At 40.7% G+C, this 13,785-nt stretch overlaps 1 protein-coding gene across 1 annotated transcript in view; it reads right to left on the reverse strand.

Moving 5' to 3' along the window:
- The window catches only part of IFNAR1 (interferon alpha and beta receptor subunit 1), a 39,946-nt gene extending 28,653 nt beyond the window's left edge, over nucleotides 1-11,293 (reverse strand). The window contains exons 1-3 of the mRNA XM_039319068.1: nucleotides 11,061-11,293; nucleotides 5,045-5,168; nucleotides 3,532-3,704 (exon numbers count right to left, since the gene is read on the reverse strand). Of these exons, the coding sequence (XP_039175002.1) occupies nucleotides 3,532-3,704; nucleotides 5,045-5,168; nucleotides 11,061-11,124 (361 nt within the window). The 5' untranslated portion in view covers nucleotides 11,125-11,293. The remainder of the gene's footprint in view (nucleotides 1-3,531; nucleotides 3,705-5,044; nucleotides 5,169-11,060) is intronic.
- Nucleotides 11,294-13,785: the final 2,492 nt, after the last annotated feature.

Below are 13,785 nucleotides of genomic sequence, written 5' to 3' on the forward strand. Positions count from 1 at the left end.
TAGAAACAGTACCTATATCTTGGTCCAAGATGAGAACAGATACAATCAGCATACCTTATTCCCTGTCCTTGCATCGTTCCTCTTGCTCACCTGCTCCCCCACTTTTCAACAAATAGAATGATTCATTGTGTTTAATAGTAGCTAAAAAAAGTAGGATGGGACTAAAGTCAGTGACAGTACCAAGCATCCTTGGCAAAAGCCCAAGAATTACCACTGAGTTTCCACTGATTTCATTTCTACCCCAGCATACTAGTTAGCTTCATCTGGTTCTCCATAAATTTCCTCTTTATGCCATGGAAATAATTAAGAAATTAAAAAGCAGGTTAATTATTTAGAAGGCAGCAATAAAGACTTTAGAACCCAATGACCAAGAAAGATCTAGGAAAAAAATAGGTTCAAGTGGTTAGTGTAGGCCCCAAATGAGAGACAGCTGGTAGAAAAAAGACAACTGCTTTGGAATATGGCACCTGGTAATCCTACTCAATGGTTGCCATTGTGGACAATCAGTCATTTCTTATCCATAAGGTGCAAAGAAAAAATGTATTTTTTTTTAAAAAAAGGGAATGATCAAAGTTGCCCTGTTTCATATTTCAATCTCATTCGGTTCCTAGGTGAGAGTAGCAATTTCCTCACAGCTGAATAGATAATGGCAGGCAAGGAAAGGAATGTAAATCAAAACAGAGTCTCTTGGAAAGCTTATCTATGTAGTTTCACTTTCAGCATAACATACAAAAGGGAAGCCAAATCCATTGTGAAGTTCAGAGAGCTAAGGCAGGTTTGTCAGCCATTCTAAAAGTCAGCGTTCCAGAGATCTGACAGCTGTTTCCAGGAGAGACACATGTGTCAGGGCTGCCTCTTCAATCAAGCTCCAGCCAGCTGCTTTTATGATTAGGGGACTGGAGGCTAAAGCATATAAGAAACGGTTGCTGGAATTGGGTATGTCTAGTTTAACGAAGAGAAGGACGAGGGGGGACATGATAGCAGTGTTCCAATATCTCAGGGGCTGCCACAAAAAAGAGGGAGTCAAGCTATTCTCCAAGGTGCATGAAGGCAGGACGAGAAGCAATGGATGGAAACTGATCAAGGAGAGAAGCAATTTAGAACTAAGGAGAAACTTCCTGACAGTTAGAACAATTAACCAATGGAACAACCTGCCTCCAGAAGCGGTGAATGCTCCAACACTGGAAGTTTTTAAGAGGAGACTGGACAGCCATTTGTCTGAAATGGTGTAGGGTTCCTGCCTGAGCAGGGGGTTGGACTCGATGACCTCCAAGGTCCCTTCCAACTTCATCATCATCATCATCATCATCATTATTATTATTATTATCTGACTGCTGCAGCTGGTCTAATGGTGCCTGTATTTGAACAGCCTTGGGTGATGCCTGGTTTGAGGGCCACGAGATTGTCATTCTACTGGTTCAGCTGGAGCAGCTTCTTCAGAGTCTTGAATCCTGGGCCATGACAAAAGTAAGATGGGAGAAAGACTAGTTTGAACCACTATAAAAGCAGGAAGCTTGTTAGTTGTTAAAAAAGTGCTAATTAAATGTGCTAACAACTAATATGGTGTTGTGAGAAGTATGAAAGACTAAAAAAAATGCAGGTTCAAATTCTATTCAGCTATTAAGGGCTGAGATAGTATGGGATAAGCCACGTTTGATTGGGCAAGAGTTCCGTTTCCTATTGATAAAAGAGAGGACTTTTATGATTACATCACTAGAGGGTTCAATGGAAGGCCATCACTGAAAAGAGTATGCAGGACTACTCTTTCTGATCATAATACCATGTTCACACATCATGCTAAGTCATAGATTGTTTTAACCATGTTTTACTGAACAATATTCATAATTAATGTTGGTCTCCTTCACAAAGGATGTTAAAACACCCATAATGATTCTGGAAATCCTTCTAATTGTTCTATGGACTTCTGATACAAAAGTCCAAAATTTGCAGTGTAATTTCTTATTGTGAGGCATAAATATATACAAATGGCAGAAGATCCCCTAACACTGTATTTTTAATAAAACCAAAACATACAACATAACCCTGCCCCCAACTGTCTTTCAGAACGGAGAATGGAGATACATTGCATGCACAACAGAGTCCACCACTTCATAATCTTATTATATGTATTCCCCATGAAAAGTTAAATGTGATCCCAAGACTCGGGCAGGCTTCTTACTCCTGTTCTATATATTACTTATTTTTATATTTAAAATATAACTGCAAACTTTAATTGGAGAGCATGAAGTACTGCAGGCTTTATTCTGTAAATTCTCTAGCATTGAAGTTAAAATCAAATAACAAGGGCCAAAACATACATTAGGAGGGTTCACCGTGATTGTACATTAAGAGATGGTCCTTCTGCCTCACTCTTCCTCTGATGTTGGCCCAAGAAGGAACAAATATGGATATTTCTAGCTATACTTTTAAGAAATTAAGAAAATAGCAATAGCACATTTCTTGCAGAAAGAAGAACTGTGATTTAGAATGCAGAGTAGGCAGAAAGAAAGAGCCTGCTTCTTTTGCAACATTCATTATGTTTTAAATGAAAGATTGAGATATAATCACAGAGTTCTTGGGAAATGTTTGTATATCAAAGAGAAAGACAGTCTGGCATGCAAGGAAGTTGACTAATGCAAAATTGAAAAACGATATGTTGGAAAGAAAGTGTGTTTGCTAGTCTTAAAGAGATAGCGAGTGAGTAAAAAGGGAAGGGTTACCACCAGTAGTAAAAAGATAAGAAATGGGTATGAGAAAGGACTTGATACTTAAATCTGTCCAAAAGTAAGCTGTCTGATAAACAGATGAATGGGGGATAATGAATAGTTTCCTAAGAAAACAGTATAATCTCCTATATTCCATTCTCTGTCCTCCTAAGAAAGATAAACAATTTTGACCCTCAAAGCATCTCTTAAAAATTCAAAAGTTCTACTGTATGGTGGAACAGGAAGAAAGGACAAGCTTTTCTAATAATCCTTTGGTAACTCCAATAGAAACCAATGTTATGGCAACTTAAAGCCTGGACATTATGAAGCAATAGAAAGGCAGTGGTACAGATGCTTTCAACTCAGTTCAACTCCTAGGAGTCCCATGGAAAACCATTTGGTGCCTCTGACATAGTGCAAGAGAATTGCTATTGCCTTAATTTTTTAAAAGATTTCTCTGGGTTTTAATCAGAAACAAAAGGAAAAGGAATGTCTCAAATGCTTGTAAGAAAATGTGTTTTATTATGTGAAGGCCCAACTTGTATTAGAAAACTCTTTTATCAGGAACATTACAAAACAAAACTGAAGGAGTTTTCCAGAATTCTTTAAACTTTCACACAATAAAATCTATTTTCTTACTGGCATTCTCCCATGGGAAGGGAAAATCACGTCTGGCCTTTTCTCCAACTACTAATGAGGTCCGATATTGCTTAGCTTCTAAATCACTAAGATACTGCTGTTGCCTGTTGAGACAAGTAAAACAAAAACGTACATTTAATTACCAACATTGTTTTCTAATGTGAGTAAACAAGGCAAAGATTCATACCTTCTGTATCAGCAATAAATTCTAAAAAGGCATAGAGAGAGTGATTTTTCAGAGTGTTCACTCTTATAGACACATTATATGGTACTAAATAATCTTGAATTGTTGACGAGAGATCACATTCTGTGACGATTATATTCCGACACTGAGGAATAGCTGCCCAGATTTCAGACTCTCTGGAATAATTTGGGGGGTGGGGGAAAGCAAAAAGTCTTGTTCAAATAAAATGCTGGGAACCAATCATTCATGAAAAAAAACAAAAGAATGTTATTACACCTACATTGATCCTGGAGGCTAGCTTGTTTGCTTCCTTGCTTTATTTATTTATTAAACTTATATGCTGCCCATATCATCAACAGAGATTCTAGGCAGCTTACAATCATTTAATGAAATGCCAGTATAAAACATTAAAACAATAAATAGTAACATTAAGTTTGAATTAAAACTGACAAATATAGAGAGGAAGGAACAAGATGCACATGGGAAAGAGATGGTGATGGGCTGATTGCCAAAACAAAGCAATATTATGGTGTACACTTGAAAGGAGACCAGGAAGTCTGTAATTGGGGAGTTTTCTGGCAAGAACAAAGAATGCTTTTTCAGAGGGAATATGCATCTGTAAAGCTTGTCACAATTCTGGGTGGTTAGAAAGCTGATAAAAGTAACAAAGAGGCATTTTGTAGACTCGGCTAAAAGTTAGGAATAGAGATGGCCTGGAGCAAATAAAACGTGTATTAAATAATTCCTGAAGCATTCATTAGCCAAGGCTTAGGAATAGGGATGGCTAGATACCAATAGAATAATTGTTAGGTCACTATTAACATGCTTATTAGATGACATTATTTATATATCCCGCCTTATCCCATCTTTTGCTCTAGTGAAAATGTATAAAACTTTTCTTAATTCTGTGGTTTGAGGTTCCTTGGCATTTTCTTGGAGCGCTTCAATAAAAGAAAACAAAACCTGCACCTCGTGTCTGGTGATCTTCCTCAGCCTCAGCACCAGGCTGAGACCCCAATTGGGGACAACAATGGGCTCCTATCTTAATCCATTAAATACTTCCAGAATCCCATATTGCTACTGGGGACCCAGGGCATTGGCAGAACCAGGTTTTTAGGCCCTAGGGCCAAAATGATGGGTGCACATCTCCACCATGGGGCGTGGGGGGGGGGTGGCACTGTATTCCGGCAGGCAGGAGCCACAGCAGAAAAGGCTCTTCTCCTTGGCTCTGCCAGCCAGAATTCCTTGATCAATGGAAAATTATGGAAATAACTCCTGTCCTTGCAATATTCTAGCTTGCCCCACACGTAAAAAATATACCTTATTTAAAAAACCTGATAAGCCTGCCTTGAAAGCATCAAGAACACTTCTACACATGTACAATGTTATTCATTACTATTCCTGTTTTAAAGGAACAGAAAATGTATATGCTGCGTGTTCCATGCATCTGCCTAATTTTAACCAAAATAGAATTCCATTCAAAAGTGTTGCAAAACAGGACAAAATGTATCCTTACCTGTGGTATTGTACTGAAAATGTTACATTGAGACCACATGGATTATCCCAATCCCATTTCAGTGTAATATTTGAATTAATAACGCTGATGGCAACATTTTGTGGGTGTTCCAGACATGTTAAACCTGTGGATATTTTAGAAAAGAACATAATAAAAGTAAAAAAGAGCAGATTAAAATATTATGAGATTTCTCAATATAGACTGATTAAATTCTTTGCTCCTAACACACCAGATATAACTGGTTGAAAAGAAGAAAGTGCAGATAAATATTAGGGAACAGTAGAATACAAGACAAAGAACTGGAGATCATGAAGAATCAAGATCTGAAAAATCAAACTGGAAGATTATGGCATAAACCAGCAATGATGGTCCCAACGGTTACTGGCAGCAATGGGTTCATACCAAAAAGCCTTGGAGCAAAAAATAAAATTGTCAGCTGTCAATTACAAAAGACTATGCTGCTTAAATCCATATATATATTTGAAAGGAGATCACTGTCAACTATTGCTATCTTCCCCATCTCAGATTCACCAACAGTAGCCAAATCTCCTACACCTACCTTCAACCCTCTAGGCTCCCACCTCTAGTGATCTTAGAAAAAGATGTGTGAGGCCTATTTCATAGACAAAAGATTGGAAAAGCACCAGACCCAGATGGAGTAACTCCTTTTTGCTAGAAAAGCTGTGCTTTAATAAACACTAATGATGTGCTTCTTGCTTCAAATGCTCTATTATCATCTTGGTTCCCAAAAATTCCTCCATCAAGGAGCTGAATGACTACAGACCAATTGCTCTGACATCTGAAGTTATGAAAACCTTTGAAAGGTTAGCGCTGGCCCACCTGAAAATCATCATGGAACTGCTGTTAGATCTCTTGCAGCTTGCCTACTGAACAAACAGATCAGCAGACGATGCTGTCAATATGGCCCTGCACTACATCTTGCAACATCTCAAATCTCCAAGGACCTATGCATGGGTCCTTTTCTTAGTCTTCAGCTTGACATTCAATTCCATCATTCCAGAAATTCTTCACTCCAAACTGATTCAGCCAACTGTACCTGCCCATACTTGTAGATGGATTATTAGCTTTATAACAGATAGGAAGCAACAGGTGAAACTATGGAAAATCACATGGAGCACCCCCTAGATTAACACAGGTGTCCCACAGGCTGTGTGCTCTCTCCAATGCTCTTCTCTCCCTACACCAATGACCATCTCAAAGGACCCCTCTGTTAAAGTAGTGACTTTAATTTAACTATTATGCAACTCCAATCCAGGGGACTATGAGGAACCTATGCAATCAATACACAGAGTTACAAAATAGAAAAAAGTCATAGAAACAAAACTTCAATATCCACCTCAGTGCATTTATTCTCTGAAAATAGCATGGTCCTCTGAATATCATCCAAGATATACACATTTGCATTATGTTTTTTACTTGATTATTCTCATTAATGCTAACTCCTGACTAACACAGGAAGCATGAAATGTGCAATAGCAAGATTACTGTTTGTAGAAAAGGAAATTACATACGCAGATTCTTGAAGCATCTTTTAGACTGAATCATAGCCAAATGTGCTACAGCAGGGGTATCAAACTCGCCACGTCACGTGACGTGTTGCAACATATTGCGACTTTTTTGCCATTGCCGGCAATGGGGTGGGTGCAGTTTTGCTATGATACATTCGGTCCATGGGCCGGCAGTTTGACACTCTTGTGCTACAGGAAAACTGCGCTAAGTCACAGAATTCTACTTTTGATGTGCAACAGCAAAAGATGGGCAGAAATTTTCTTTGCAATGGGCTGGAAACAGATAGAGGACCATGTGATGTGTTGCCACCCTCAAGAAATTGTCTAGTTTTGCCTAGGGATTAAGGCATCAGGCTAGAAACCAGGATACTGTGAGTTCTGGTCCCACCTTTGCATGAAAGCTGACTGTGTAATTTTGAGCCAGTCACTTTCTCTTAGGTGTTGCAGGGAAAATAGAAGAAAGGCACGTTCTCCAAATTGAGTTATTTATAAAAAAAATAATAAAGGTGGGAAATAAATAAATAAAATAATGCTCTCTCTGGGGAAATCCCAGTATGCCTTCTTGGAGAAGGCCTGCAAGAGAAAAGCCTTCATCTTATGACTAAGGATACATCTGATTGTACAAGTCAGGACCGGTCTGAAGGGCCCACTGAGACCACTGCTGCTCAAATGCTTTTTATCCAAACCCAGATCTGAGAGAGACTGAGATTTGAGTGGCAGCGGCTTGAGTTTCTCCGCTCCATCCCAAAGGAAGAAAATGGAGGCACAGAGCAGGATTGCTCTCAAGAAGATGTGGGTGTGCTGCTCACTCACGTGTGCCGGCCTCATTGAGAGCAATCCCGCTGTGTGCCTCTGCTTATTTTCACTTGGACGGAGCAGAGAAACTCAAGCTGCTGCTGCTCAAACACCTCTTATCCGAATGGAGATCTTTGGGACGTGAGGAGCTCCATCTGAGTGTGAATGAAACACTTGAAAATGCAGCGATTTGCTACGTTTTTAAGGCTCCCATAGACGCTCAAACACCTTTTATCCCAACAGAGATCTTGGGAAATGGGGAGCTCCATCTGAGTGTGAATGTAACGCTTGAAAACGCAGCGAATTTGCTTCGTTCTGAACCACCCCATTTGTTCAGAGGCAGAATCCAGTTTCCCCAAGGTCTCCCTTCAGATAAGAAGTTTATTAGTGGCAGGAGCTTGGGTTTCTCGGCTCCATCTGAGTGGAGGAAAGCGGAGGCACAGCAGGATTGCTCTCAATAAGGCCGGCGCACACAAGCAAGCAGCGCATCTGGGTCTTATTGTTTGAGAGCAGTCTTGCTTCTGCGCCTCCGCTTTCGTCTACTCAGATAGAACTGAGAAACCCAAGTTCCTGCCACCGGTTGAGTGAGGAGGAGAAGAGTGGTCTGGCTGGCTGGTGAGGGGGATCATGGCCGCTCAGGTGGTTGCTACCGCTGCCAACTTGGATGCAGGTGCAAGAGACGTGGCTCCACAATGCCTCCCCACTCATTTGAAGGCTTCGTTCCTGCCCTCAGACTAAGTCCGATGCACGCAAGCGAACAGCTCAGCCGGGCCACTGACAGTATTGGTTCCTGCGGCCGGCTGACTCTGATTCAACACTTTGCTCTATAGGCACGCAAATGAAGCAAACACTTCTCCCCCCACCGAGAATGGAAGCTTCCAGGGCTATGCTCTCTTTTGCAAAGAATGGGTGTTTGAACTCGTGTGATATTATGGCACCCGGGAGCTTCATTGTCAGCACAAAAAGCATTTGCAAGCTTTTCTCCTTCCCTCAAAGGAAAGAAACCGAGGCAGAAAGGAGACAGATTTTGCAAGGTATGGGACTTTGGCATGGCAGGAAGGGAGGGGGAAGCAGTTGTGAGGAGTGGGGAAGGGAGTAAGGTGAATACTGTACTGCAGAGCCTCTGCGGTCACTCGTAAGGGTGAACGACTACCGTGGTGCTGTAATAGTTGTAATTTCGGGAATTGCTCGTAAGCACTAGGGGGCGCTGATCACGTAACTTTGAACAAGTGTTAAGTGAATGCTCGTAACTCGGGGATTACCTGCACTTTGAACAAAGCTCACTTATAACCATGCTGTCCCTAAGATATCAAGATCATAACAGACAATAAAGATCATTTATGTTATTATAGGAAGGTTTTTTTAGTGAAGGATTTGATGGAACTGCACTGTGATGAAAAGCCTGCAACCTAAAAAAAAAAGTCTTGGTCACCCTAACTTTTGAAATCAGTTGAGCACCAGAATTTTTGAAACCGACTGTCACCTTGAAAGATGGTCAGTGTGGCAGAAAACTTTGTAGATAAAGTTAATCCTTGACTTATGAGCCCCATATGATCATTGCTAAGCAAGACAGTTGAGCTTTGCCCCGTTTTACAACCTTTCTTGCCACAGTTGTTAAGTGAATCACTGCAGTTATTAAGTTAATAACATGGTTGTTAATGAATCTGGCTTCCCCATTGCTCGTCAGGTCGCAAAAGGTGATCACATGACCCCCAACAGACCAGGACACTGCAACCATCATAAATATAGACCAATTTGCAAGCATCTGAATTTTGATCACATGACCACAAGGATGCAGCAATGGTCACAAATGTGAAAAACAGTCATAAACCAGCTTTTTCACTGCTGCTGTAATCTTGAACTAACACTAAATAAATAGTTGTAGGTGGAGGACTATTTCTATGGAGGTGGGGAGCGAGTAAAAGAGAGTAAACACTGGAGTCTCCAAAGATGTAAAGAATTAATTGACATTTATTCTTCTTAGTCTCCTAAACTTTTAAGGATAGGGGTCGACAACACAAACATGACTTGGAGCCTCAGCAGTCCAAACTAAAATTTAAAATAATGTTCAAGATGAGATGTCTAACCAAGGAGCTAAACTGATCTGGCTGCAGCACTTTGAGCTTGGGGAGCTGAAATCCACAACTCTTAAAAGTTGCCAAAGTTTGACAACTCTTCCCTTTCAGTAAAGCTTTCCAATATGAAGGACCGGCCCTTTTCTCCACCTGGGCAAGGAACTGAGTCCCAGCCAGGTAGCACAAAAGGGTGCGGGAGTTTGTTTATAGTGGCCTGATAAGGGTAATCTGCTTTCTATGAAGTCTTCTCTTCATCCTCCTCTGGGATCTGCTGTCTCCCTCAACTTTCTGCTGTCTCCCTTAACTTTCTGCTCCAACCCTGCTGCCTTGCACTTGCTCCTTCTTCAGATCAGCCTTTATGCTGATACCCTGATGCTGTGGTTGACTTGTAGGGAGGCTGGTATTTTCACCACAATGAGATCGGGGCAAAGGGGCCACAGTTGAAAAGGCCGCTATTTCTTCGTGGCCTTCAGCCTTTTTTTCAAAAGACAATCTCGGTTCCATTGAGCCCAATTCTTTGATACCTTGGCTGTTAACAGGCTGTTTCTCAAAGGCTGAGCAAGGAAATGATCACTCTCATTCCGGGATATCCCTCCTCTTATCCCAAGAGATGACACTGTTATTTCCAATAAAGCGGAAGCGCTACCAACTTTTTCTCCCAATAGCTTTCTCTCCCCATGGCTCACGCGTGAGCTCAGAATATGATACACACACTCATCCCTGCTGCTGTCCACTTTTGAATCTGAACAATTTTTTTAAAAAATGATCTAATTATCTATTAGCAACAAAGATGATTAGGGGATTGGAGGCTAAAACAAATAAAGAATGGCTGCTGGAATTGGGTATGTCTAGTTCAGTGGTTCTCAACCTTTTTAATGCCACGACCCCCAACTAGTCATAAGTCGAGGACTACTCAACTGATCGTAAGTTGAGGACTACTCAACTGGTGCAGCACCGTTTGCAGAATGGGACCTTTGGTGGGCTCAGCAGGGCAGAGACAGCCTGGACAATTCCTATTGGCTTTTGAAAGCCAATAGAATTAGACTCTATTCAAAAGCCAATAGAATAAAAGGGAGTAGCACAGCTAAGGAAAAGGGGGAAAAAAATGGCAGACTGCATTGGTTGGCGACCCCCGTGAAATGGTCGTTTGACCCCAAATGGGGTCCCGATCCACAAGTTGAGAACCACTGGTCTAGTTTAATGAAGAGAAGGACTAGGGGTGACATGATAGCAGTGTTCCAATATCTCAGGGGTTACCACAAAGAAGAGGGAGTCAAGCTATTCTCCAAAGCAGCTGAAGGCAGGACAAGAAGCAATGGATGGAAACTAAGCAAGGAGAGAAGCAGCCTAGAAGGAGAAATTTCCTGACAGAATAATTAATCAGTAGAACAACTCGCCCTCAGAAGTTGTGGGTGCTCCAACACTGGTATCGGACAGCCATTTGTCTGAAACTGTTTAGCGTTTTCTGCCTGAGAAAGGGGTTGGACTAGAAGACCTCCAAGGTCCCCTCCAACTCAGTTATTCTGTTATCCATTACATCCAAAAGGGCACCAATTCCATCTCTTTACGAGACGGCATTAAAAGCAGACCAGAAAGGAGAAAGATGAAGGAACTTACCCGTAGTCCTCGACCCCATTCTCAGCACGGCTGCCACCACAAACCACAGCCTCGCCCCTTCCATGCCTCGCTCCAGCTAAGCGCCGTTCCGAAGCGATACGAGTAGCCATGGACTAACGCCGATAATCTCCGGCTGCTATTGTGGCCGTCCCCCCAACAGTCACGTCACATGACCGGACGGGCTGCAACCACTAGGATGCGGCCAGCACCCTCGGAAGGAACCCTGTATTCACATAGAATATAGAAAGTACAGAGGAGCACGCTTTTTTTTTTTTTTTACTGTTTTTCACTTGCATTTTTTCCTTTTCTGTTGCGCGAGATTACATAAAAGCATTGCGCAATGGCATGAACGTAAAAGAACATTCAGCTGAATTTTAGGTTGTGCCTTGACAGCCCGATAATCGAGCTAAAATTTTTTGGCTGCTTCGGAAATCCGAAAGAGCTACTCATCTGAGTAGATGCAAATGATGGAAACACGGTTTCTTAGACAACACGATGTATAAATAATACAGGACTCATCGTTGGGTATCTATCTATCTTTCTTAGGATCACTGTTGCTTTCAACAATATAAATCTAAGAAATGGACTGCGCTGAACTGGAGGACTGTACTATTTCTGTACTATCTTTCAGCCTCATTCTGAATAAAGGGGGAGGAGTTTAAAGGTTGATTTTAAAAACAAAACGATTATAGAAAGTAAGAGTATAAATCTTACTCTTTCTGAGATGGGAAAAGCTGGAAATACACTTAGACCTTCTTTTATTAGGGAAGGTGTCAAAACAGAATGGGTCAGATGGAGTAAAAGCACATGTTTCAAACAAATATATTAGAATGAGGTTTGAATAGTTAAACATCCAGACACTGTGGGATCTTTGGTGCTCTCTAGCACTGGTGATGCTAGCACCGATGTCACCTAGTTTGGTAATGGGACGTCTACAAGAAAACCACCAAGCTGAGACAGCACCGAGGACCCCAGAGTTCAATCTTGAACCTCAAATATTCTCTTCTATCAATTTAGACACTTTCGGTATTATACTTATATAAATTCCCGACAACCAAGCTCAGAGAAGGAACCTTCACCCTCATCCTACACCAGAGCTACAGATATTCACCACTATTGCAAGCTTTTTACCTGTTACTGCAGATGGATTGATTAATACTTTGTAACATTCCTGAACTGAAAGATAAAGTATCTTTGCTCTCCAGGGGAGGATAGGATCATAGAGTGTTGTCTTAAAAGAATGCTGTAGTTGTCTTCCGATAAGATAGAGAACTCTTTAGTGTATATTGATATCAGGTTTGTCTCTCTGTGGACTCTAGATAACCTTGTGATATTTTTTCCTCATTAACATCTTAAATTCTACACCCGCAGGTTCCTTGAAGCTTATATGAATGAACATGCTTAGTGTTATGGGGTTTAAACAGGTAATATGTTTGACTTCATGTAACTGATTTCCTATGGAAAGGGGGAGGGAGATGTGTTTGATGTGTTAACTATAAAAGAGAATGCAAGTTGATACCTCGGTTCTCTCTTTGCACGAGAGGATTCGCTTTTATCAGAATGTTCTGAATAAATTGTAATTAAATGATCTTCCTGTCCCAGCTTGCATAATTGGGGACCTGGCATTCTGGTGCATGAACCTATGGCCAGATTTGGCCATCAGTTCTTACTAAGCAAACATAACTGATACTTAAAACTTTGTCAGGCCTCTTTGAGAATTTTTCCTGAATCAAAACATTGAGGACTTTACAATATGTTTCTCAAAGACAATGCACTATTTTGGGGAGAAACTGAAGGGTGGGCTGTTAGAAACTGATGAGGCAAATAGAACTCAAACAAAGGCAGAGTTGATTATACAGCAACCAACTCCTTAGTAATAAAATCACATCATTGAAGAGGGCACCCCCCCCCCCAAGAAAGAGGCAAACTAATCAAATTGCCCTTCTTATAAGCAGCTTCCACTATAACTGGATTAATTGGTTAACTCACCTAAGGTGTTACATTGTAAAAAGAATTCTTAGATATTCATATTATCATTTGGCTCCTAAATGCTAATTTTTATAAGATTAATAGTTACTTTTCATCAGTTTCACATGCCAAGAAAATGCCTCCGGATATGAAATAGGCTGGTTAGGTATCAAATATACAGCTTCTGTCAACCTGTGAAAAACATTTACATCCTAGGCAACTGGGAAGTACCTTAACCCAGTATCTTCATTTTTAAGTAGGAAACCAAAAGAGGAAACAGAGAATACCAATGAGGGTGAAGGTTCATTCTCAGAGCTTGTGGTTTGGTTTCTGAATGTTTAGTTACCAGGCTAGTTCTTCTTGGGAAATATTCTGGATGAGAAAAAAAAACATGAGAGGACAGCTTGACGGATAGTTATTACAGGCAACCAGAAATAATATTTTAATTCTGCAAGAATTTAAAGATATTTGGCAACAAAATACCCAGCATTTATTCTTTAGACTAGATCTTCTAGTCTAGTTTGAAAATCAGGTTTTGGGGATATGGATTTAAGATTACAGGATGTAAAAATGATATTAACAAAGATGTTATACAATATCAACAAATGAAACTGGCTATTATTTCATTGGTTAAAATGGATATACAAATAATAAACCAGAAGAATGACATGGATACATGGATTTTAAATTCAGAAATGTGACTCTGGCATTTTTTTGGGGGGGGGGATTTAAAAAGGATGTGTGTCATACCCACGTA

This window comes from Crotalus tigris, unplaced genomic scaffold (assembly GCF_016545835.1).
Source record: "Crotalus tigris isolate CLP2741 ecotype Arizona unplaced genomic scaffold, ASM1654583v1 scf7180000017601.7605149639:7615979, whole genome shotgun sequence".
Classification (NCBI taxonomy): Eukaryota; Metazoa; Chordata; class Lepidosauria; order Squamata; family Viperidae; genus Crotalus; species Crotalus tigris.